General features: G+C 53.5%; 1 protein-coding gene across 1 annotated transcript; it reads right to left on the reverse strand.

The window, feature by feature from the left end:
* Nucleotides 1-4,429: 4,429 nt before the first annotated feature.
* LOC147080559 (uncharacterized) lies at nt 4,430-22,542 on the reverse strand. The gene is made up of 6 exons (XM_085981158.1): nt 22,087-22,542; nt 18,685-18,858; nt 9,308-9,404; nt 8,065-8,218; nt 5,335-5,445; nt 4,430-5,155 (listed from the first exon to the last, which is right to left on the reverse strand). Exons 1-5 carry the CDS (start codon nt 22,369-22,371, stop codon nt 5,337-5,339), a joined length of 819 nt encoding a protein of 272 aa, XP_085837284.1. The 5' UTR covers nt 22,372-22,542; the 3' UTR covers nt 4,430-5,155; nt 5,335-5,336.
* Nucleotides 22,543-26,067: the final 3,525 nt, after the last annotated feature.

The following is a 26,067-nucleotide window of genomic DNA, read 5'->3' on the forward strand; positions in this document are numbered from 1 at the left end:
AACGTGACAAAGCTTGCTTTGGCTACATTTACTGTCGATACTGCCCGAGCTCTCGATGGTTTTACTACTCACCAATCGATCCTGCCAGTCCTTTAATGAGGATTGTGTCTCCGCTAGTATCTGCATGTTCTTATCCAGCAGAGAGGTGTTGTTTTGAAGTTTCTGTCTACACTCGGTCAGCTTACGGACGGGGTCTGTGTTCATCACAATGAACGCCGCACACACAGCCACCACTGCAATCATGAACAGTGGCAAAACCATCCATTTTAAAGTGTAACAGCATTTTTTAGGGAAAGCCGTCTTGCTGTCACACTTCATCTTCAAAGACTGGCACTGTCTGATGCAGGCAAGGCGAAACACTACAGCCGACTCAGCACTAGCAGGCCAGCAGCAGCTGTGTCGCAATATTTCTACTCAACAGAAAATTGCTTCACTTTATCATCAGATATGTTTAAATTCCCTGCCGCTGGCCCGCCTCCCACCCCCCCCCATTTACTGGAAATCACATGATTCAAATCATTTCAAGTATTGGCAACAGGCCAGCTGTTCCTGAGTTTCAATCCTTAGCTTAGTTTCATTTCATGTTATTTTAGGAAAGTCACTTGTGGATAAATCCATCGAACTTCCTCATCTTCTCAATATCCTTCTCATCGCATTCTCCCCATATCCCTCAACCCCACCGACCCACCTTCTCCCCATATCCCCAACTCCACCAACCCGCTTAATCCCCATATCCCCAACCCCACCTACCCACCTTTTCCCCATATCCCCCAACCCCACCTACCCACCTTCTCCCCATATCCCTCAACCCCACCTACCCACATTCTTCCCATATCCCCAAACCCACCGACCCACCTTCTCCCCATATCCCCCAACCCCACCTACCCACCTTCTCCCCATATCCACCAACCCCACCTTCTCCCCATATCCCTCAACCCCACCTACCCACCTTCTCCCCATATCCCTCAACCCCACCTACCCACCTTCTCCCCATATCCCCCAACCCCACCTACCCACCTTTTCCCCATATCCCCCAACCCCACCTACCCACCTTCTCCCCATATCCCTCAACCCCACCTACCCACATTCTTCCCATATCCCCAAACCCACCGACCCACCTTCTCCCCATATCCCCCAACCCCACCTACCCACCTTCTCCCCATATCCACCAACCCCACCTTCTCCCCATATCCCTCAACCCCACCTACCCACCTTCTCCCCATATCCCCCAACCCCACCTACCCACCTTCTCCCCATAGCCCCCAACCCCACTCCTCCCCATATCCCCAACCCTACTGACCCAACTCCTCCCCATATCCCCAACCCTACTGACCCAACTCCTCCCCATATCCCCAACCCCACTGACCCAACTCCTCCCCAACCGACCTGCCTAATCCCCCTATCCCCAAACCCCACCTTCTCCCCATATCCCCCAACCCCACTGACCCACCTTCTCACCACACCCCTCAGTCCCACCTGCTGAATGACCTCCTCCTGTTCCTATGTTCCTGAGTGCAGGAGATGCAACACCTGCCCTTTCACCTCCAACCTCCCCATCGTCTAGGGTCCCAAACACTCCTTTCAGGGGAAACAGAGATTTACTTGTCGTACTTCTCCCAATTTAATATACTGTAATCGCTGCTTACGATGCGGTCTCCTCTACATTGGGGAGACCAAACGCAGATTGGGTGACAGCTTTGCGGAACTCCTCCATTCAGTCAGCAAGCGTGACCCCAAGTTTCCCACTGCTTGCCATTTTAATTCTCCGCCCCACTCCCACTCTGACCTCTCCCTCCTACACTGCTCCAACGAAGCTCAATGCAAGCTCGAGGAACAGCACCTCATCTTTCGGTTCGGCACTTCACAACCTTCCGGCCTCAACATTTGAGTTCAAAAACTTCAGATCATAACCACCGCTCCCATTTTCTTAGACAGCAGGTGCTGGTAATGATTCTGTTGTCGCCATTTACACCTCCTCTGGACACACCTTTTGTTTCTTCACTTGTCCCATTACCACCCCATTTCGCCTCGCACCATTTTCCCTTTTCTCGTTTAATCTCTCCTGCAATCCACTCTATCACAGACCTTCCTTTTGTTTTTTTTCCTTCCCTTACCCCAGTTTTCCCAGGCTCTGTGCCTACTTGTAAACTGTTAAACCTCTAACATTTTCCAGTTCTGACGAAAGGTCACCGACCTGAAACGTTGACCCTGTTTCTCTCTCCTCTGATGCTGCCGGACCTGCTGAGTCTTTCCAGCATTTTCTCTTTTCACTTCCCTCTTTCGGTTACTTGTTCCCGCATTAAACCCCCGATTCTGACCATACCCACCCGGCGAGATCAGGACCTGTTGGAGGTGGATGTTCGATTCACTCCCCACCCAATTCTACGCTCGATTGACTTCAATAGAGCTGAGAATCGGGCGGGGCATAAATTGGGCTCCTGACCCAATTGTGCCCCGGTTTTAATTATTTGTGTTGATTCACGTTGAACGACATCTGCCATCTGCTGGCCCACTTCCGATAAGTTTTCTGAGACTATCTACACTGTCCTCTTATTTTCCCATTGAAACAGAACCTGAGTGTGAAAGATTATCGAAAGCTCAATTTCCCCACCTCCGATGGTTCATTTGTAAAATGCACGGCTCAGAGTGATGCTGGGTCGTGCAGAGTAGGACGGCCCCGGGCTCAATCCACGGGCTGTGCCGAGGTAGCTGATCTCAGCCACCACAGCAGTGAGGGTCCTACATAGAGACCCCAGGACGAAGGAGGGGGCTAAATCAGCCGGATTTCCCACTGTGGCCTGCTGATCGAGAACCCCCCTTAGCAGATCCTGCACAAGTGAAGGTTCAGTGAGGGCACGACTTAGATTTGAGTGATACCCCCTGCCCCTACCGAGGGTGGAAGACCCTCCTGACACTCACTGTCTAGAGTCACACATGAGGAATGGCTACCTAGGCAAGGTCCTCGAGGCTGGAATCTAATCGAGGGGTTCATATATAGAATAACAGATACCCGGGAGTGTTACAGGCTGGAATCTAATCGAGGGGTTCGGGGGGTTTATATATAGAATAACAGATACCCGGGAGTGTGTTACAGGCTGGAATCTAATCGAGGGGTTTGGAGGGTTTATGTATAGAATAACAGATACCTGGGAGTGAGTTACAAGCTGGAATCTAATTGAGGGATTCGGGGTGGTTTATATATAGAATAACGGATACCCGGGAGTGAGTTACACGCTGGAATCTAATCGAGGAGTTCGGGCGGTTTATATATAGAATAACAGATACCCGGGAGTGAGTTACAGGCTGGAATCTAATCGAGGGGTTTGGGGGGTTTATATATAGAATAACAGATACCCGGGAGTGTGTTACAGGCTGGAATCTAATCGAGGGGTTCGGGGGGTTTATATACAGAATAGCAGATACCTGGGAGTGAGTTACAGACTGGAATCTAATCGAGGGGTTCGGGGGTTTTATATACAAAATAGCAGATACCCGGGAGTGAGTTACAGGCTGGAATCTAATCGAGGGGTTCGGGTGGTTTATATATAGAGTAACAGATACCCGGGAGTGAGTTACAGACTGGAATCTAATCGAGGGGTTCGGGGGGTTTATATACAGAATAGCAGATACCTGGGAGTGAGTTACAGGCTGGAATCTAATCGAGGGGTTCGGGTGGTTTATATATAGAATAACAGATACCCGGGAGTGAGTTACAGGCTGGAATCTAATCGAGGGGTTTGGGGTGGTTTATATATAGAATAGCAGATACCCGGGAGTGAGTTACAGGCTGGAATCTAATCGAGGGGTTCGGGGGGTTTATATATAGAATAACAGATACCCGGGAATGAGTTACAGGCTGGAATCTAATCGAGGGGTTCAGGGTGGTTTATATATAGAATAACAGATACCCGGGAGTGAGTTACAGGCTGGAATCTAATCGAGGGGTTCGGGTGGTTTATATATAGAATAACAGATACCCGGGAGTGAGTTACAGGCTGGAATCTAATCGAGGGGTTCGGGTGGTTTATATATAGAATAACAGATACCCGGGAATGAGTTACAGGCTGGATTCTAATCGAGGGTTTCCGATGATCTATGCATGAGGTTTAATTCGCTCCCTCGCTCACTGAATGTGTGAATCAGAAAGTTGGGCATGTACTGTGCATTGTTTCCCAAAAGCTTAAAAATGAATGGTCAGAAAATTGTAGACCTGGGTTTCTGTCACTTGCTGCCGGTAGTGAGTCAGTAGCGTGAAGCTGGAATGTTCCCCCCTGTAGTGACAGACGTCAATGTCTGTGTCACGTGCTCTGCTCCAATCAGGATGGGGTTCGGAATGACTGCAATTTCTTCTGGAGGTCAGTGGAAGCAACAAAATCTCTCCACTTCATACGAGAGTTGTTTTTTTTACCGTTATATGGTATTGCAAATATGTACAGAAGTGGTTTATTAAAAATACAGACACAAATTAACTTGGTGTTCTGTTAGTTAGTCTCTGAATAAGTATAAACTGCCATAGAATTAAACAGCACAGGAGGAGGCCATTCGGCCCATCGTGCCTGTGCCGGCTTTGGAACTGTGGAACTAGACTGTGGGAGGAGATTAAACGGGTGGGTAGAGTCCATGATAGGGTAGAGTGTCCATGGGCCGTGGGAGGAGTGGGACTGATGTAGAGTGGCCTTTTCACATTCTGTGTCTCGTACGTCCATGTTTACTCCAGGGCAAGCTTCACTATCACTGTTACTTAAACCAGCTAGGTTGGAAACCGCACCGTGCTACAGATCTGTGTCCACCAGCCCCAACACCACTTCTTCGAAAGAAAGCCTTCAGTCTGTTAATATGAAGACACTGCGGGACACGACGGGGAGAGTGACAACCTGCTGGCAACCAAGTGAATCTGGGCTTTGGTGAGAGGCCACCACAGCGATTCCATCTCTCGACAATCTTTCAGCTGTAAAGGACAAGGATCTTGCTTTCCATTTGCATCACAGAGAAGCTCGTTTGCATTATTTTTCCTTTGAGGATGGCTATTCAGAGACTAGAAGAGAATGTTGCTCCCTACAATCACAGTCAGCCTCATTCCCTTCGCACAGGAGCATTTGCTTCATCTCTACGTGTTGAGGGCTTCTCGTCATCATGCCAGGTCTTTGGAGGAGTCCTGTACAACACAAGGGAAAGGTTTGAGAATGTTTATTTTCCTTTCCCCAAGTTCATCCACCCCCCACCCCAACACCCCGTCCCGTTCGCCCCCCACAGCCTGGCCCCCCCACCCACCCCCCTTTCCTCATGTCATGTTGGGTACCAATCCACAGATTCTTCTGTTTTGGTTCAACTTACCATTAACTGCATTGATAGCACGACCCAAAACCCAGGCAATAACCGTAAACACAAAGCAAAAAGGTCAACAGACTGTCATTCTTATGTTTGTTGCGTGGCGTACATTCGTCTCTGTCAGAAGATAAAGTCAGAATTAATTTCCAATATTAAGAATGATTGGAATGTAAAGCACAAAATGAGAAAAGGTCATTAGACCATCAGCCCATGGACACTCTACCCTGTCATGGACTCCACCCACCCATTTAATCTCCTCCCACAGCCCATGTACACTCTCCCCTATCATGGACTCTACCCACCCATTTAATCTCCTCCCACAGCCCATGTACACTCTCCCCTATCATGGACTCTACCCACCCATTTAATCTCCTCCCACGGCCCATGTACACTCTCCCCTATCATGGACTCTACCCACCCATTTAATCTCCTCCCACAGCCCCTGTACACTCTCCGCTATCGTGGACTCTACCCACCCATTTAATCTCCTCCCACAGCCTCTGGACACTCTCCCATATCATGGACTCTACCCACCCATTTAATCTCCTCCCACGGCCCATGGACACTCTCCCCTATCATGGACTCTACCCACCCATTTAATCTCCTCCCACAGCCCATGTACACTCTCCCCTATCATGGACTCTACCCACCCATTTAATCTCCTCCCACGGCCCATGTACACTCTCCCCTATCATGGACTCTACCCACCCATTTAATCTCCTCCCACAGCCCCTGTACACTCTCCGCTATCATGGACTCTACCCACCCATTTAATCTCCTCCCACAGCCTCTGGACACTCTTCCCCTATCATGGACTCTACCCACCCATTTAATCTCCTCCCACAGCCTCTGGACACTCTCCCATATCATGGACTCTACCCACCCATTTAATCTCCTCCCACAGCCCCTGTACACTCTCCGCTATCATGGACTCTACCCACCCATTTAATCTCCTCCCACAGCCTCTGGACACTCTTCCCCTATCAAGGACTCCACCCACCCATTTACTCTCCTCCCACAGCCCCTGTAACTCTCCGCTATCATGGACTCTACCCACCCATTTAATCTCCTCCCACAGCCCATGGGCACTCTCCCCTATCAAGGACTCTACCCACCCATTTAATCTCCTCCCACAGCCCATGTACACACTACCCTATCATGGACTCTACCCACCCATTTAATCTCCTCCCACAGCCCATGGACACTCTCCCCTATCATGGACTCTACCCACCCATTTAATCTCCTCCCACAGCCCATGTACACTCTCCCCTATCATGGACTCTACCCACCCATTTAATCTCCTCCCACAGCCCATGTACACTCTCCCCTATCATGGACTCTACCCACCCATTTAATCTCCTCCCACAGCCCATGTACACTCTCCCCTATCATGGACTCTACCCACCCATTTAATCTCCTCCCACAGGCCATGTACACTCTCCCCCATCATGGACTCTACCCACCCATTTAATCTCCTCCCACAGCCCATGTACACACTACCCTATCATGGACTCTACCCACCCATTTAATCTCCTCCCACAGCCCATGTACACTCTCCCCTATCATGGACTCTACCCACCCATTTAATCTCCTCCCACAGCCCATGGACACTCTCCCCTACCATGGGCTCTACCCACCCATTTAATCTCCTCCCACAGCCCATGTACACTCTCCCTGATCATGGACTCTACCCACCCATTTAATCTCCTCCCACAGCCCATGTACACTCTACCCTATCACGGACTCTACCCACCCATTTAATCTCCTCCCACAGCCCATGTACACTCTACCCTATCACGGACTCAACCCACCCATTGAATCTCCTCCCACAGCCTCTGGACACTCTCCCCTATCATGGACTCTACCCACCCATTGACCTTCCTGAGGGAATGTTCTGTTGAAACACTCCCTCTTCGCCAAAGAGAATTGAGGAAATCTCCAGAATATTCGGCCATCCTCACATCTCCACTATTCAACCCTATTGCGATGCCCTCCCCCCATTCCTTTAGCTGTCAGTGGGTAGCACTCTCTCTCACCTCTGAGTCAGAAGGTTGTGGGTTCAAGTCCCACTCCAGAGACTTGAGCACAAAAATCTAGGCTGAGACTCCAGTGCAGTGCTGAGGGAGTGCCGCACTGTCGGAGGTGCCGTCTTTTGGATGAGAGGTTAAACCGAGGCCCCGTCTGCTCTCTCAGGTGGACGTAAACAATCCCGCGGCACTATTTCGAAGAAGAACAGGGGGAGTTCTCCCCGGTGTCCTGGGGCCAATATTTATCCCTCAACCAACATCACTAAAACAGATTATCTGCTCATTATCACAATGCTGTTTGTGGGAGCTTGCTGTGCGCAAATTGGCTGCCGTGTTTCCAAATTACAACAGTGACTACACTTCAAAAGTACTTCATTGGCTGCAAAGCGCTTTGGGACGTCCCAAGATTGTAAAAGGAGCTATATTAATGTAAGTCTTTCTTTCTTTCCACCTCATCCTCGCTCATAGAATCACACAGCACAGAAGCAGCCCATTCGGCCCATCGTGTCTGTGCCGGCTCTTTGAACGAGCTCGCCAATTAGTCCCACTCCCCCCTGCTCTTTCCCCACAGCCCTGCAAAATTGTCCTTTTCAAATATATATCCAAATCTCCTCCAGTTTCCTGCTGCTGTGTGCCTATCTCTGGACCTTGAGCAATCTCCAGTGCTTCTCAATGTAAAATTTTATTTAAGAGACACACGGGCGCTTACAGTTGCCGATACAGGCTTGAGGTTTGGTGATTCAACTTATGAACTTCCCTCTGTTTCTCTTCCAGTCTGTCAGCCAGCCCACTGAGTTTCTGCTCCTGGTTCTGTTGCTCCCGTTTCAGGTGGGAAAAATCCGCTTTGCAACGTTTCAGATCACCTAATAAAGTAAGAGTAAAAAAACCTGTTGAAATCGCAAAGTGAGCGGGAGTCCCAGTGAGTTACAACAGCCTTTAACTTGCTCCCTGGGCCTTTTCAGTATTTCATGCTGTGTTTGACCCAGAATAATTTTTTTAAAAAATCCTCCCCCTTATTCATTTTTCTAATGCTCTCCTCTACCTCTACTGAATGCAATGGCTCTTGATGGGATTCAGGTCCACTTGGATCAGCGACCAACCCAGAAGTGGCCCATTCTTGGAGCCTGAGTCCAGTTAGTGAGCGTCATCGGGCTATTCTGGCGTGGGGGGCATCACTGCCGAGGCCTGACGTCCTCATGTTTCCAGCAGGGATCACTGGGAATGGGAATCCCAGTGATTCCGGTTTGCCGATTTTCCTCTGTCCAATTTGGCCGGACTTATTCCACGAGAAGAGGAATCTCTGGAGTTGGCGGTCGATGAATCCTTTCCTTGCTGTGCTTCTTAACTTCTTTGCAAAAATAAAGAGCAGCGACGCTTCTGATGGATCTCGGAGGGTTTAATCCGCGAGTCTGTGCCTCCATGGCCTCGACACTCACTCTCTCCGTAACCTCCTCCAGCCCTACAACCCTCCGAGCTCATCCAAACCTCTGTTGCCCGCATCCTAACTCGCACCAATCACCCATCGCCCCTGACCTACACTGGCTCCCGGTCCAGCAACACCTCGATTTTAAAATTCTCATCCTTGTTTTCAAATCCCTCCATGACCTTGCCCCTCCCTATCTCTGTAACCTCCTCCAGCCCCACAACCTCCCCCACCGCCCACCCCCCCCACCCCCCCGAGATATCTGCGCTCCTCCAATTCTGGCCTCTTGCACATCCTCGATTTTAATCCAATTGGCGGCCGTGCACCTAAGCTCTGGAATTCCCTCCCTAAACCTCTCCGCCTCTCTCTGCTCCTTTAAGACCTCCTTAAAACCGACCTCTTTCACCTGTCCTAATATCCTTATGTGGCTCGGTGTCAAATTGTGTCTGATAATCGTTCCTGTGAAGCACCTTGGGACGTTTTACTACGTTAAAGGCGCTAGATAAATGCAAGTTATTGTTGTACTGACCTTGCAGGTTAGTGTTTTCATTCTTCAGGTCCTTGTTCTGTTTCCGTAGGTCTGCGATGGTTTTCTCCTGAACTGCGATCTGCTTTTGCAGGGACGTCTGTTTAAAAAGGTGCAAAAAAAGACAACCAAAAAAAGAGACATGGGTAAAATATTTGTCAGGTCCCTTTGGGAAAGCTGGGTGACGCAGTGGGATGGCAGACAGGAGAAAGGACTGAGGTCACTCTATGAGGGAGGGAGGGAGAAAGAGAGAATGAAAGGAGGAAAAGAAAGAAAGGAGGAAAGAAAGAAGGAAAGAACGAACGAACTACCGACGTCCCAAAAAAAACACTTATCCCTTTGATCTGGGAATCTCCAGCCTGTGGCAGTGGTTAATTAGAACTCAGCAGTACTAAATTGGGGCATAGGAACAGGAGGAGGCCATTCAGCACCCCCCTCCGCCCTCCCCCGAGCCTGTTCCGCCATTCAATTAGGTCATTCCTCATCTGTATTCCCCCCCCTCCCCGTGGTACTTAATCAGTCCCTCGAAATGGCGGGGTGCGATGCAAAACGTGAACTTGTCCTTGTTGGGATGAGGGAATTTGGTACAAAGTACACGGTGTGACTAATACTGCGTGGCCTGCTCACAGGCATCTTTTATTTAAAGTCGCAGCGAAGAAACAAACATCTTTACCATCACCAGGAACACGGTGAGAATACTGGGAAAGTCTCCACTACACATTCACTTACTAACTGACCCGAAATATAATCAATTCATACCATCATTAATTGTAGATTAAAGATTTCATGATGTAATGGTTGCACTTATGATCCTACTTGTAAACCTGTTGTGATATGCCATGGGCGGCCCTGGTTTCGGAGGTGAGATGGAAGAAAACTAAAGACTCATGGGTCCTTCTTGATCAAAATTTAAAAAGACCATTTCAGCATTTTCTCATAAAAGAATAGCTGCCTGCAAACCAACGAGGCCAGCTTGGCAAAATTCCAGAGACCCTGATATGGACAACTGCGAAGTCATAGTGAATCATAACTGTTCTTTTCCCAGGCGAGATAAATGATGGACAAGGACACCATGTCTTGTTTGAATTAGGCCCTGTTAGGGAGTGAAACACAGATGGTGTCAGGAGAAGGAGGGGGTCGTGAGGGTGATGGCCTGACAGGGGCGGGCGGGACCAGTGAGCACGTGGCATCCCTATAACTGGGTAGTGAAATTCAGGTGCAAGTCTGTGATTGGGTTAACTGGTCCCCATAGACATTGCTGTGAAGAAGGGATATAAGAGGGGGTTCGCCCTCTTAGACACAAGGGTTGTGGGGGTATTCGGCAGAGAAGCTTGGGACTATCCACAGACGGGCCAGGAGGGACGGACTGGTGGAGGGGCGGACTGGTGGAGGGGCGGACTGGTGGAGGGGCGGACTGGTGGAGGGGCGGACTGGTGGAGGGGCGGACTGGTGGAGGGACCACATGCGCGACACCGACCGTACGCAGAGTCTAAGGGGCTAACGGGCTGGCGGGGGTTCGCCTGTGGAGATCGTAACCTTTCTACCCAGGGCACAACAGGTAATATAACACTTGAATGCGCCTTGTTAACCACTGCTCAGATACTAGTGATGTATCGAGTCTCGCTTACACTGAATAAAGTATAATCGCTGTCACCAATAAGGGTTAAACCGAATCTTTCGGAACTTAAGGGTGAAAGGGTTAATTGGCACAGACCCAGGAACTCAACAGCGCCTACTTCCACCTCTGTAACATCGCCCGTCTCCGCCCCTGCCTCAGCTCATCCGCTGCTGAAACCCTCATCCATGCCTTTGTTACCTCCAGACTCGACTATTCCAGTTCTCTCCGGGCCGGCCTCCCATTTTCCACCCTCCGTAAACTTCAGCTCATCCAAAACTCAGCTGCCCCGTGTCCTAACTCGCACCGAGTCCCGTTCACCCATCACCCCCTGTGCTCACTGCCCCGTGTCCTAACTCACACCCAGTCCCGTTCACCCATCACCTCCTGTGCTCACTGCCCCGTGTCCTAACTCGCACCAAGTCCCGTTCACCCATCACCCCCTGTGCTCACTGCCCCGTGTCCTAACTCACACCCAGTCCCGTTCGCCCATCACCCCCTGTACTCGCTGACCTACATTGGCCCCCGGTCCGGCAACACCTCGATTTCAAAATTCTCATCCTTGTTTTCAAATCCCTCCGTGGCCCTCACCCCTCCCTATTTCTGTAACCTCCTCCAGCCCCACAACCCCCCAAGATCTCTCTGCTCCTTCAATTCTGGCCTCCCACACATCCCCGATTTCCATCACTCCACCATTGGCGGCCGTGCCTTCAGCTGCCTGGGCCCTAAGCTCTGGAATTCCCTCTCTAAACCTCTCCGCCTCTCTCTGCTCCTTTAAGATGCTCCTTAAAACCGACCTCTTTGACCCAGCTTTTGGTCACCTGTCCTAATATCTCATGATGTGGCTCGGAGTCAATATTGTGTTTGATAATCGCTCCTGTGAAGCACCTTGGGATGTTTTACTACGTTAAAGGCGCTATATAAATGCAAGTTGTTGTGTTTTGCAGGCACTGACGGGCACAGTCCCACTGTGCAGGCAAGAGAAATGATTGAATCTGCAACTTGTCACCAGGGTAGCTAAAGGTCCCTCAAAAAAGTGTCTGTTTACAGCTCACTGATCAATTTCAATTTCAATTTTATTGGTCACATAACTAAATACAAGTGTAATCTAGTCAGTGAAATGCTTTTTTCTTGACGAGCCGACAGCACCAAGCAGCAAGAACACTGAGCTGCCTGGTACGCACGGAGCTCGCAAGGACGGCAGCCATCTTCATCGGCGCCATCACAAAAAAACACATACCGACATATACACGCAGACATACTTTAAATATAAATAAAGCAGACATAAAATAAATAAAAGACATAAAAAGACAGCACATAAAATGAACAAGCAATAATGTAAAAAAAGTAATTTCTACAGTAATTACATTGATATTTCTACCCAGGCTTCTAGAATAATCTCTGGTTACAGGGTGGCCGCACTGGGAGAGCATCGTGAGGAACTCGCAACTTATAATTAAATAAATTTATTGATTATTTATCGATAAATAAATTGATCGGTGGGGGTTGGGGGGACTGTCTAGGTTATAAATGCCATTCGACAGCAACATGTACACAGCCCATACAGCAACAACAACAACTCGTATTTATATAGCGCCTTTAACGTAGTAAAACGTCCCAAGGTGCTGCACAGGAGCGATTATCAAACAAGATTTGACACCGAGCCACATAAGGAAAGAGAAACATAAGTGAAGTTGAGGTCGAAGATCAGCCATGATCTTACTGACTCGAGGGGCCGAATGGCCGACTCCTGCTCTTATTTCTTATGTTCTTCTTCGTCAAAGAGGTAGGTTTGAAGGAAAGTCTTAAAGGAGGACAGAGAGTTGGAGAGGTTTAGGGAGGGAATTCCAGGGCTTAGGACCTGGTCAACTGAAGGCACGGCCACCAATGGTGGAGTGATGAAAATCGGGGAATGCGCAAGAGGCCGGATTTGGAGGAACGAAAATAATCGCACAGAGGAGAAAGACAACTAGGAAGAATCCAGAAAGTTGACTGGCTGGAAGTGTAATCGAGAAAAGATTAATAAAGATGGGGAGGGTAATTACAAAGCAAAGTGGTTTAGGGAAACCTGCAGGAGTGTGTGTGTGTGTCTGGATACCAGGCCTGGCTGTGATGCACACTGTGGTGGAAGAGCCTGCCGAAGCACTGTCTAGGATCACATGTGATGTAAGGTTGCTATGGAGAAGTGCGGGAGAGAGGCTGGGTGGGTGCAGTTGTTTCATTTTAGTGATAATCACTGACAGTAAATTCTCCCGGAGAACAGAGCCCTTTGAGTGAAGAAAGACTGTGTGGTAAACCACTGTTATACCTGTCTGTATGTGTATGTGTATTCCACTAGGTACAGGTCTGGACATGCCTAGGCTGACTCCTCCCACTATTCCAGGTATATAAGTGACTACCTCCCAGTCCCTTAGTATTCTGGATGGGTCGACCACTCGAGACTAGACCTTCATTCTTTAGTTAATAAAAGCCTGGTTGTTACTCGCTTAACCTCAGTCTTTTGAGTAATTGATGGTGCATCAATTTTATTAACTAAATTTTTTATAATGGAGAAGATCCTCACACCAGCATGCCTGGACCTGGACAGTCGGGAAGCGGACGCTTCCACCAAGTTTGCTCACTGGCTCATGTGCTTCGAGGCATTCCTGACTGCCTCCACTGCGGTCGCAACGGATGCGGACAAACTGTCTGTCCTGATCTCCAAGGTGAACCACCGAGTGTACTCAGTCATCCGGGACGCGACCTCGTACACAGCCGCCCTCCAGCTCCTCAAGACCCAGTACACGCGCCCTGTGAATGAAGTTTACGCCAGGCACCTCCTGGGGAGTCGCAAGCAACAACCTGGGGAATCGACTGAGGAATACCTCTAAGCACTGTCCGTGCTTGGCCGGGCCTGTGGGTGTAAGGCGGTAACGCCCACTAAGTACACGGAGGAACTGATCCGGGATGCCTTCGTAGTGGGCCACAGGTCCAACTACACCCGACAGCGACTGCTGGAGCAGAGTGACCTCACCCTCGACAAAGCCTCCGAAATCGCACTAACGCTGGACGCAGCCTACCGGGGCATGGATGCCTACTCCTCTGCACCGTGGACGCCGCGGGGAACGACAACCTGGGACACGGTAGGACAGCCCCATAGCACCGTGCCACCCCAGCCACAGCCCAACAACGGCCCAACCACCGCAGCAGTGTCCCAAAGCCAGACAGCAGTATCCCAAGGCCAGATATGCTACTTCTGTGGCCAGGCCAAACACCCCAGAGCGCGCTGCCCGGCGAAGAATGCGACCTGCGGGAAAAAGGGACACTACGCTAGCGTCTGCAAGGCCAAAGCCACCCCGAACGCCAGCAGCGCCGCGTGTGGGCCGTGCGAGCCGCCATCTTGGGCCCCCAACAGCGCCGCGTGTGGGCCGTGCGGGCCGCCATCTTGGGCCTCCCCAGCCATGTGCGAACCACCGCAGCAGCAGCCATCTTGGACGACTCCAGCCACATGGGAATCATGGACGCCGCCATCTTGGACACCAGCCGGGACGCAGCAGGCCGCCAACCCCCCCCCCCCCCCATCTGATACCCGCAGCGACACACCGACCCCTACGCTGGCCTCTGTTACGCTGGACCAAACGAGACCGCACCAACTAGCTCGGTCCAAAATGGACGTTAAGGTAAACGGCCATGCAATAAACTGCCCTTTTGACTCCGGGAGCACAGAGAGCTTCATCCACCCCGACACGGTGCGGCGTTGCTCTCTCCCAGTCCTGCCTGCGCACCAGCGGATTTCTATGGCCGCCGAGTCCCAGTCAGCGGACATTGGCGGCTACTGCGTGGTGACACTAGTAGTAGACGGGACTGTGTTCAATAATTTTAAACTGCTGGTCCTGCCCCAACTTTGCGCTGCCGTTCTACTGGGGTTGGATTTCCAGTGCCACCTCAAAAGTGTTACGATGGCGTACGGTGGCCCCCTCCCCCCACTCACAGTCCGCAGCCAGCAGCCTCCAAATTGCCCGCCGCGCACCAGATGCAACCTCTCCACACTCAGAGTCCCACCCCCTCCACTGTTTGCTAACCTCACCCCCGACTGTAAGCCCATCGCCACAAAGAGCAGGCGATACAGTGCTGGGGACAGGGTTTTCATCAAAACCGAAGTGGAGCAGCTCCTGAAGGAGGGGATTATTGAGGGCAGCTCCAGCCCCTGGCGAGCCCAGGTTGTGGTCGTTAAGACCGGCGAGAAACAACGCCTGGCCATCGATTACAACCAAACAATAAACCGCTACACCCTGCTGGACGCCTACCCACTCCCCCGCATAGCTGACATGGTCAACCAGATCGCGCAGTACCGCGTCTTTTCGACCACTGACCTGAAATCAGCGTACCACCAGCTCCCCATCCGCCCTGAAGACCGCCAGTATACTGCTTTTGAGGCAAACGGCTGCCTCTATCACTTCCTTAGGGTTCCCTTTGGCGTTACCAACGGGGTCTCTGTCTTCCAAAGGGAGATGGACCGGATGGTCGATCAAAACGCGCTGCAGGCCACTTTTCCTTACCTAGACAATGTGACCATCTGCGGCCATGACTTGCAGGACCATGACGCAAACCTCGAGAAATTCCTCCGCACCGCCCAACTCCTGAACCTGACATATAACAAGGAGAAGTGCATATTCCGCACAGACCGCCTCGCCATCCTTGGCTGTGTTGTGGAACACGGGGTCATCGGTCCCGACCCGGACCGGATGCGTCCCCTTATGGAACTCCCACTGCCCCACTGCCTAAAAGCTCTGAAGAAGTGCCTAGGGTTTTTTTCCTACTACGCCCAGTGGGTCCCCTACTATGCAGACAAAGCCCGTCCGCTGATCAAATCCACCTCTTTTCCCCTGATGGCAGAGGCCCGCTCGGCCTTCCACCGTATCAAGGAGGACATTGCCAAAGCCACCATGCACGCAGTGGACGAATCCATCCCCTTCCAGGTGGAAAGCGATGCGTCCGACTTCGCTCTGGCCGCCACCCTTAATCAGGCGGGGAGACCTGTGGCATTCTTCTCACGAACCCTCCAGGGCCCGGAGACCAGACACTCCGCGGTCGAGAAGGAGGCCCAGGCTATTGTGGAGGCTGTGCGTCATTGGAGGCACTACCTGGCCGGAAAACGATTTACCCTGCTCACTGACCAGCGTTCAGTTGCTTTTATGTTCAACAACAAGCAGAGGGGCAAAATCAAAAATGACAAGATCTTGAGGTGGAGAATCGAACTTTCCACCTACAATTACGAGATCTTGTACCGGCCTGGGAAGCTCAATGAACCCCCAGATGCCCTATCGCGTGGCACCTGCGCCAGCGCGCAGATCGATAGGCTGAGGGCCCTCCACAATGACCTCTGCCACCCGGGGGTCACCAGGTTCTTCCACGTCATCAAGGCCCGCAACCTGCCTTACTCTATTGAGGAGGTCAGGACCATGACCAAGAACTGCCAAGTCTGCGCTGAGTGCAAACCGCACTTTTATAGACCAGACAGAGCCCACCTGATAAAAGCCACTCGCCCTTTCGAACGCCTGAGCGTCGATTTTAAAGGGCCTCTCCCCTCCTCCGACCGCAATGTGTACTTCCTCAACATCATTGACGAGTACTCCCGTTTCCCGTTCGCTATCCCCTGCCCGGACATGACCAGTGCCACGGTCATTAAATGTCTGAACAGCCTCTTCACCCTGTTCGGTTTCCCCAGCTATATCCATAGCGACCGGGGCTCATCGTTTATGAGCGACGAACTCCGCCAGTACCTGCTCGCTAGGGGTATAGCCACAAGCAGGACCACCAGTTACAACCCCCGGGGGAACGGACAGGTGGAAAGAGAGAATGCAACAGTTTGGAAGGCCGCCCTACTAGCCTTAAAGTCTAGGGGCCTTCCGACCTCCCGCTGGCAGGAGGTGCTCCCCGATGCGCTCCACTCGATTCGGTCACTGCTCTGCACTGCCACCAATGCCACCCCTCACGAGAAAATGTTTGTCTTCCCAAGGAAGTCCACATCGGGGACAGCGTTACCACCATGGCTGACGTCCCCAGGGCCGGTACTACTGAGAAGACACGTGAGGACCAATAAAATGGACCCCCTGGTCGAGAGGGTCGACCTCCTCCACGCCAACCCCCAGTACGCTTACATTGCGTACCCGGACGGGCGGGAGGACACAGTCTCCAGACGAGACCTCGCACCCTCGGGGACCGCTGTAACCCACTACCCATTACCACCCCCCCCCCACGACACCCTCGGGGACCGCTGTAAACCACTACCCATTACCACCCCCCCCCACGACCCGATATCCAACCCCAGCAGCCGGCTCGCCTTGGACCGTCACCCACGAGGACTACACTCCAGTGCCCCAGCCTACACGGGACGCGACGCCGGAAGCTCCACCACCCCGGCCGTCGCCACGTCGATCACAGCGGCAGACAAGACCTCCGGAGAGACTCCAATACACGAACTTTTAAATACACTTCACCCCGCCGGACTCATTTTTAAACAAGGGGTGAATGTGGTAAACCACTGTTATACCTGTCTGTATGTGTATGTGTATTCCACTAGGTACAGGTCTGGACATGCCTCGGCTGACTCCTCCCACTATTCCAGGTATATAAGTGACTACCTCCCAGTCCCTTAGTATTCTGGACGGGTCGACCACTCGAGACTAGACCTTCATTCTTTAGTTAATAAAAGCCTGGTTGTTACTCGCTTAACCTCAGTCTTTGGAGTAATTGATGGCGCATCAGACTGGCATTCCAATAGCCACCTCAGGAGGTCCCAAAGCACTTTACTGCCCCTCCGACTGTGCAGCACTCCCTCAGTGCTGCCCCTCCGACAGTGCAGCACTCCCTCAGTACTGCCCCTCCGACAGTGCAGCAGTCCCTCAATACTGCCCCTCCGACAGTGCGGCACTCCCTCAGTACTGCCCCTCCGACAGTGCGGCACTCCCTCAGTACTGCCCCTCTGACAGTGCGGCGCTCCCTCAGTACAGCCCCTCCGACAGTGCGGCACTCCCTCAGTACTGCCCCTCTGACAGTGCGGCGCTCCCTCAGTACTGCCCCTCCGACAGTGCAGCGCTCCCTCAGTACTGCCCCTCCGACAGTGCAAAACTCCCTCAGTACTGCCCCTCCGACAGTGCGGCACTCCCTCAGTACTGCCCCTCCGACAGTGCGGCGCTCCCTCAGTACTGCCCCTCCGACAGTGCGGCGCTCCCTCAGTACTGCCCCTCCGACAGTGCAAAACTCCCTCAGTACTGCCCCTCCGACAGTGCGGCACTCCCTCAGTACTGCCCCTCCGACAGTGCGGCACTCCCTCAGTACTGCCCCTCCGACAGTGCGGCACTCCCTCAGTACTGCCCCTCTGACAGTGCGGCGCTCCCTCAGTACTGCCCCTCCAACAGTGCGGCGCTCCCTCAGTACAGCCCCTCCGACAGTGCGGCACTCCCTCAGTACTGCCCCTCTGACAGTGCGGCGCTCCCTCAGTACTGCCCCTCCGACAGTGCAGCGCTCCCTCAGTACTGCCCCTCCGACAGTGCAAAACTCCCTCAGTACTGCCCCTCCGACAGTGCGGCGCTCCCTCAGTACTGCCCCTCCGACAGTGCGGCACTCCCTCAGTACTGCCCCTCCGACAGTGCGGCGCTCCCTCAGTACTGCCCCTCCGACAGTGCGGCACTCCCTCAGTACTGCCCCTCCGACAGTGCGGCACTCCCTCAGTACAGCCCCTCCGACAGTGCGGCACTCCCTCAGTACTGCCTCTCCGACTCACCGTGTCCTCCTTCAGGCTGAGGTTGACTTGCGAGAGCTGGGACTCCAGACCCTCGGCTTTCGCCTCCGACTGCTGCAGAAGTTTCTGCAGACGTACCTTCTCTGCCCGGAGCTGTGTGAGCTCCCTGCCCAGCCGGGCAATCTCCGCGGTAGCCGGCGCTGTGCGGTGCTCCTCCTGCGGAACGGGAACCATCATCTGGCCTCAGGTTAACAATAACATCAGACAGATCAGGATAACAACAGAGACTGGGTTTCTCATGACCCAGGCACCGAAAGATCTTTGCATTCTGCCCTAGTCCCAGGATCTGAAACCGTTATGTTCGTGTTCAGACAGCAGGGAGCCAGATAGTGGCGAATGTGCAATTTATTTTGTGGAATGCGACACAGTCACATTTGTGTTTTGCAACATCATTGGTGAAACTTCACAACGACAACAACTAGTTCTTGGAAACCACATGCTTCTCCGAGCTGCACTGATAGGTTCCACCAGGCTCAATTAAAGGGGAATTGTCAGAAAAACAGTTTCAGGTCCTGGGTGAGACTCCACAGTCCTGGGAGTTCAGCAATGTTCGCCTTAAGCTGCGCGACTGCGCAGCGCTCCAGGGATCCAGCGCAGTGCTCCAGGGGTCTCGGGCAGCTGGTGAGCAAGCTTTAAATTGGAATAAAAAACACGCGCCTGCACGGACTTTTGAATGGGCCGGGCAGCCCGTTAAAGGGCCCCAAAAAGAAATTACGGGGAACGTTGAGGGGTCCGGTATCTCTCCAGCTCAAGGCGAGGATGAAAGGTGCACTTGAGAAAAATACTGCGGCTGTTGAAATCCAGAACTGACGAAAGGTCATTGACCTGAAACGTTAACTGGGCTTCGCATGTCACAGATGCTGCCTGACCTGCTGAGAGTTTCCCAGTATTTTCTCCTTTTATTTATGAAAGAAAGACTTGGATTTATACAGCACATCGTCTAAAAATGTAAAAGTGCTTCACCCAGTGAGAGACTTGTTGGCCTGTAGGGTCTGTGTTATGTCGGCATGTTGGGCAACTGATCCGAGTCAATAACATCTCCCACAGCAAGCAATTAAAACAGGATTTAGATAACACCTCGAACAGAAGGGATATTAAAGGGTGCGAGGAGTGAGGGGGAGAGTGGGGTTAGACTGGGTGGGATATTAAAGGGTGCGGGGAGTGAGGGGGAGAGTGGGGTTAGACTGGGTGGGATATTAAAGGGTGCGGGGAGTGAGGGGGAGAGTGGGATTAGACTGGGTGGGATATTAAAGGGTGCGGGGAGTGAGATTAGACTGGGTGGGATATTAAAGGGTGCGGGGAGTGAGGGGGAGAGTGGGATTAGACTGGGTGGGATATTAAAGGGTGCGGGGAGTGAGGGGGATTGTGGGATTAAACTGGGTGGGATATTAAAGGGTGCGGGGAGTGAGGGGGAGAGTGGGATTAGATCGGATGGGATATTAAAGGGGGCGAGGAGTGAGCGGGAGAGTGGGATTAGACTGGGTGGGATATTAAAGGGTGCGGGGAGTGAGGGGGAGAGTGGGGTTAGACTGGGTGGGATATTAAAGGGTGCGGGGAGTGAGGGGGAGAGTGGGATTAGACTGTGTGGGATCAGTCTGTGCGAGGACAGGATCAGGCTCAACTGCGATGCTGCCCACAGTTGAATAGCCACTGATGGAAGGATCGTCTTTTTGGGAGAGGGACTGGGAGGGTTGCAAGCCGGAATCACATCCAAAATTCTCATCCTTGTTTTCAAATCCCTCCATGGCCTCACTCCCTCCCTATCTCTGTCTCCTCCTCCAGCTCCACAGCCCTCCGAGATCTCAGTACTCCTCCCATTCTGGCCTCTCACGCAGCCCCGATTTCCTGTCTTAAAGAAGGAGAGAGAGTTGGAGAGGCGGAGAGGTTTAGGGAGGGAATTCCAGAGCTTAGGACCTGGACAACTGAAGGTACGGCCGCCAATGGTGGAGCGACGAAAATCGGGGAATGCACAAGAGGCTGGATTTGGAGGAACGATAATAATCGCACAGAGGAGAGAGACAACTAGGAAGAATCCAGAGAGCTGACTGGCTGGAAGTGTAGTCGAGAAAAGATTAATAAAGATGGGGAGGGTAATTACAAAGCAAAGTGGTTTAGGGAAACCTGCAGGAGTGCGTGTGTGTGTCTGGATACCAGGCCTGGCTGTGATGCACACTGTGGTGGAAGAGCCTGCCGAAGCACTGTCTAGGATCACATGTGATGTAAGGTTGCTATGGAGAAGTGCGGGAGAGAGGCTGGGGTGCAGTTGTTTCATTTTAGTGATAATCACCGACAGTAAATTCTCCCAGAGAACAGAGCCCTTTGAGTGAAGAAGGACTGGCATTCCAATAGCCACCTCAGGAGGTCCCAAAGCACTTTACTGCCCCTCCGACAGTGCAGCACTCCCTCAGTACTGCCCCTCCGACAGTGCAGCACTCCCTCAGTACTGCCCCTCCGACAGTGCAGTGCTCCCTCAGTACTGCCCCTCCGACAGCGCGGCGCTCCCTCAGTACTGCCCCTCCGACAGCGCGGCGCTCCCTCAGTACCGCCCCTCCGACAGCGCGGCGCTCCCTCAGTACCGCCCCTCCGACAGCGCGGCGCTCCCTCAGTACCGCCCCTCCGACAGCGCGGCGCTCCCTCAGTACCGCCCCTCCGACAGCGCGGCGCTCCCTCAGTACCGCCCCTCCGACAGCGCGGCGCTCCCTCAGTACCGCCCCTCCGACAGCGCGGCGCTCCCTCAGTACCGCCCCTCTGACAGCGCGGCGCTCCCTCAGTACCGCCCCTCCGACAGCGCGGCGCTCCCTCAGTACCGCCCCTCCGACAGCGCGGCGCTCCCTCAGTACCGCCCCTCCGACAGCGCGGCGCTCCCTCAGTACCGCCCCTCCGACAGCGCGGCGCTCCCTCAGTACCGCCTCTCTGACAGCGCGGCGCTCCCTCAGTACCGCCCCTCCGACAGCGCGGCGCTCCCTCAGTACCGCCCCTCCGACAGCGCGGCGCTCCCTCAGTACCGCCCCTCCGACAGCGCGGCGCTCCCTCAGTACCGCCCCTCCGACAGCGCGGCGCTCCCTCAGTACCGCCCCTCCGACAGCGCGGCGCTCCCTCAGTACCGCCCCTCCGACAGCGCGGCGCTCCCTCAGTACCGCCCCTCCGACAGTGCGGCGCTCCCTCAGTACCGCCCCTCCGACAGCGCGGCGCTCCCTCAGTACCGCCCCTCCGACAGCGCGGCGCTCCCTCAGTACCGCCCCTCCGACAGCGCGGCGCTCCCTCAGTACCGCCCCTCCGACAGCGCGGCGCTCCCTCAGTACCGCCCCTCCGACAGCGCGGCGCTCCCTCAGTACTGCCCCTCCGACAGTGCGGCGCTCCCTCAGTACTGCCCCTCCGACTCACCATGTCCTCCTTCAGGCTGAGCTTGACCTGCGAGAGCTGGGACTCCAGACCCTCGGCTTTCGCCTCCGACTGCTGCAGACGTTTCTGCAGACGTACCTTCTCTGCCCGGAGCTGTGTGAGCTCCCTGCCCAGCCGCGCAGTCTCCGCGACAGCCGCCGCTGTGCGGTGCTCCTCCTGCGGATCGGGAACCATCATATGGCCCCAGATTAACAATAACATCAGACAGATCAGGATAACAACAGAGACTGGGTTTCTCATGACCCAGACACCTAAAGTACTTTGCATTCTGCCCGAGTCCCAGGATCTGAAACCGTTATGTTCGTGTTCAGACAGCAGGGAGCCAGATAGTGGCGAAGGTGCAATTTATTTTGTGGAATGCGACACAGTCACATTTGTGTTTTTCAACATCATCGGCGAAACTTCACAACGACAACAACTAGTTCTTGGAAACCACATGCTTCTCCGAGCTGCACTGATAGGTTCCACCAGGCTCACTTGGGGATTGGACTGGGTGCGATATTAAAGGGTGCGGGGAGTGAGGGGGAGAGTGGGATTAGACTGGGTGCGATATTAAAGGGTGCGGGGAAGAGTGGGATTAGACTGGGTGGGATATTAAAGGGTGCGGGGAGTGAGGGGGAGAGTGGGATTAGACTGGGTGGGATATTAAAGGGTGCGGGGAGTGAGGGGGATTAGACTGGGTGGGATATTAAAGGGTACGGGGAGTGAGGGAGAGTGGGATTACACTGGGTGGGTTATTAAAGGGTGTGGGGAGTGAGGGAGAGTGGGATTAGACTGGGTGGGTTATTAAAGGGTGTGGGGAGTGAGGGGGAGAGTGGGATTAGACTGGGTGGTATATTAAAGGGTGCGGGGAGTGATGGGGAGAGTGGGATTAGACTGGGTGGGATATTAAAGGGTGCGGGGAGTGAGGGGGAGAGTGGGATTAGACTGGGTGGGATATTAAAGGGTGCGGGGAGTGAGTGGGATTAGACTGGGTGGGATATTAAAGGGTACAGGGAGTGAGGGGGAGAGTGGGATTACACTGGGTGGGCTATTAAAGGGTGCGGGGAGTGAGGGGGAGAGTGGGATTAGACTGGGTGGGATATTAAAGGGTACGGGGAGTGAGGGGGAGAGTGGGATTAGACTGGGTGGGATATTAAAGGGTGCGGGGAGTGAGGGGGAGAGTGGGATTAGACTGGGTGGTATATTAAAGGGTGCGGGGAGTGAGGGGGAGAGCGGGATTAGACTGGGTGGGATATTAAAGGGTGCGGGGAGTGAGGGGGAGAGCGGGATTAGACTGGGTGGGATATTAAAGGGTGCGGGGAGTGAGGGGGAGAGCGGGATTAGACTGGGTGGGATATTAAAGGGTGCGGGGAGTGAGTGGGAGAGTGGGATTAGACTGGGTGGGATATTAAAGGGTACGGGGAGCGAGGGGGAGAGTGGGATTAGACTGGGTGGGATATTAAAGGGTACGGGGAGCGAGGGGGAGAGTGGGATTAGACTGGGTGGGATATTAAAGGGTACGGGGAGCGAGGGGGAGAGTGGGATTAGACTGGGTGGGATATTAAAGGGTACGGGGAGTGAGGGGGAGAGGGGGATTAGACTGGGTGCGATATTAAAGGGTGTGGGGAGTGAGGGGGAGAGTGGGATTAGACTGGGTGGGACATTAAAGGGTGCGGGGAGTGAGGGGGAGAGTGGGATTAGACTAGGTGGGATCTTAAAGGGTGCGGGGAGTGAGGGGGAGAGTGGGGTTAGACTGGGTGGGATATTAAAGGGTGCGGGGAGTGAGGGTGAGAGTGGGATTAGACTGGGTGGGATATTAAAGGGTGCGGGGAGTGAGGGGGAGAGCGGGATTAGACTGGGTGGGATATTAAAGGGTGCGGGGAGTGAGTGGGAGAGTGGGATTAGACTGGGTGGGATATTAAAGGGTACGGGGAGCGAGGGGGAGAGTGGGATTAGACTGGGTGGGATATTAAAGGGTACGGGGAGTGAGGGGGAGAGCGGGATTAGACTGGGTGGGATATTAAAGGGTGCGGGGAGTGAGGGGGAGAGCGGGATTAGACTGGGTGGGATATTAAAGGGTGCGGGGAGTGAGGGGGAGAGCGGGATTAGACTGGGTGGGATATTAAAGGGTGCGGGGAGTGAGGGGGAGAGTGGGATTAGACTGGGTGGGATATTAAAGGGTACGGGGAGCGAGGGGGAGAGTGGGATTAGACTGGGTGGGATATTAAAGGGTACGGGGAGCGAGGGGGAGAGTGGGATTAGACTGGGTGGGATATTAAAGGGTACGGGGAGTGAGGGGGAGAGGGGGATTAGACTGGGTGCGATATTAAAGGGTGTGGGGAGTGAGGGGGAGAGTGGGATTAGACTGGGTGGGACATTAAAGGGTGCGGGGAGTGAGGGGGAGAGTGGGATTAGACTAGGTGGGATCTTAAAGGGTGCGGGGAGTGAGGGGGAGAGTGGGGTTAGACTGGGTGGGATATTAAAGGGTGCGGGGAGTGAGGGTGAGAGTGGGATTAGACTGGGTGGGATATTAAAGGGTGCGGGGAGTGAGGGGGAGAGTGGGATTAGACTGGGTGGGATATTAAAGGGTATGGGGAGTGAGGTGGAGAGTGGGGTTAGACTGGGTGGGATATTAAAGAGTATGGGGAGTGAGGGGGAGAGTCGGGTTAGACTGGGTGGGATATTAAAGGGTGCGGGGAGTGAGGGGGAGAGTGGGATTAGACTGGGTGGGATATTAAAGGGTGCGGGGAGTGAGGGGGAGAGTGGGATTAGACTGGGTGGGATATTAAAGGGTGCGGGGAGTGAGCGGGAAAGTGGGATTAGACTGGGTGGGATATTAAAGGGTGCGGGGAGTGAGGGGGAGAGTGGGATTAGACTGGGTGGGATATTAAAGGGTGCGGGGAGTGAGGGGGAGAGTGGGATTAGACTGGGTGGGATATTAAAGGGTGCGGGGAGTGAGGGGGAGAGTGAGATTAGACTGGGTGGGATATTAAAGGGTGCGGGGAGTGAGTGGGATTAGACTGGGTGGGATATTAAAGGGTACGGGGAGTGAGGGAGAGTGGGATTAGACTGGGTGGGATATTAAAGGGTGCGGGGAGTGAGGGGTAGAGTGGGATTAGACTGGGTGGGATATTAAAGGGTGCGGGGAGTGAGGGGTAGAGTGGGATTAGACTGGGTGGTATATTAAAGGGTGCGGGGAGTGAGGGGGAGAGCGGGATTAGACTGGGTGGGATATTAAAGGGTGCGGGGAGTGAGGGGGAGAGCGGGATTAGACTGGGTGGGATATTAAAGGGTGCGGGGAGTGGGATTAGACTGGGTGGTATATTAAAGGGTGCGGGGAGTGAGGGGGAGAGCGGGATTAGACTGGGTGGGATATTAAAGGGTGCGGGGAGTGAGGGGGAGAGCGGGATTAGACTGGGTGGGATATTAAAGGGTGCGGGGAGTGAGGGGGAGAGCGGGATTAGACTGGGTGGGATATTAAAGGGTGCGGGGAGTGAGTGGGAGAGTGGGATTAGACTGGGTGGGATATTAAAGGGTACGGGGAGCGAGGGGGAGAGTGGGATTAGACTGGGTGGGATATTAAAGGGTACGGGGAGTGAGGGGGAGAGCGGGATTAGACTGGGTGGGATATTAAAGGGTGCGGGGAGTGAGGGGGAGAGCGGGATTAGACTGGGTGGGATATTAAAGGGTGCGGGGAGTGAGGGGGAGAGCGGGATTAGACTGGGTGGGATATTAAAGGGTGCGGGGAGTGAGGGGGAGAGTGGGATTAGACTGGGTGGGATATTAAAGGGTACGGGGAGCGAGGGGGAGAGTGGGATTAGACTGGGTGGGATATTAAAGGGTACGGGGAGCGAGGGGGACAGTGGGATTAGACTGGGTGGGATATTAAAGGGTACGGGGAGTGAGGGGGAGAGGGGGATTAGACTGGGTGCGATATTAAAGGGTGTGGGCAGTGAGGGGGAGAGTGGGATTAGACTGGGT

Source organism: Somniosus microcephalus, unplaced genomic scaffold (assembly GCF_052327205.1).
Source record: "Somniosus microcephalus isolate GS21.2 unplaced genomic scaffold, FLI_Smic_1.0 scaffold1442, whole genome shotgun sequence".
Classification (NCBI taxonomy): Eukaryota; Metazoa; Chordata; class Chondrichthyes; order Squaliformes; family Somniosidae; genus Somniosus; species Somniosus microcephalus.

What these genes read in the sequence shown, in the direction of transcription:
- LOC147080559 (XM_085981158.1), bottom strand. Translation starts at nt 22,371, where the DNA reads ATGCAAAGTACTTTAGGTGTCTGGGTCATGAGAAACCCAGTCTCTGTT. An exon ending in TCAGCCTGAAGGAGGACATG is followed by an intron (nt 18,859 to 22,086) that starts GTGAGTCGGAGG and finishes CCCGTTCCGCAG; the next exon opens with GAGGAGCACCGCACAGCGCC. An exon ending in TGAAAACACTAACCTGCAAG is followed by an intron (nt 8,219 to 9,307) that starts GTCAGTACAACA and finishes TTACTTTATTAG; the next exon opens with GTGATCTGAAACGTTGCAAA.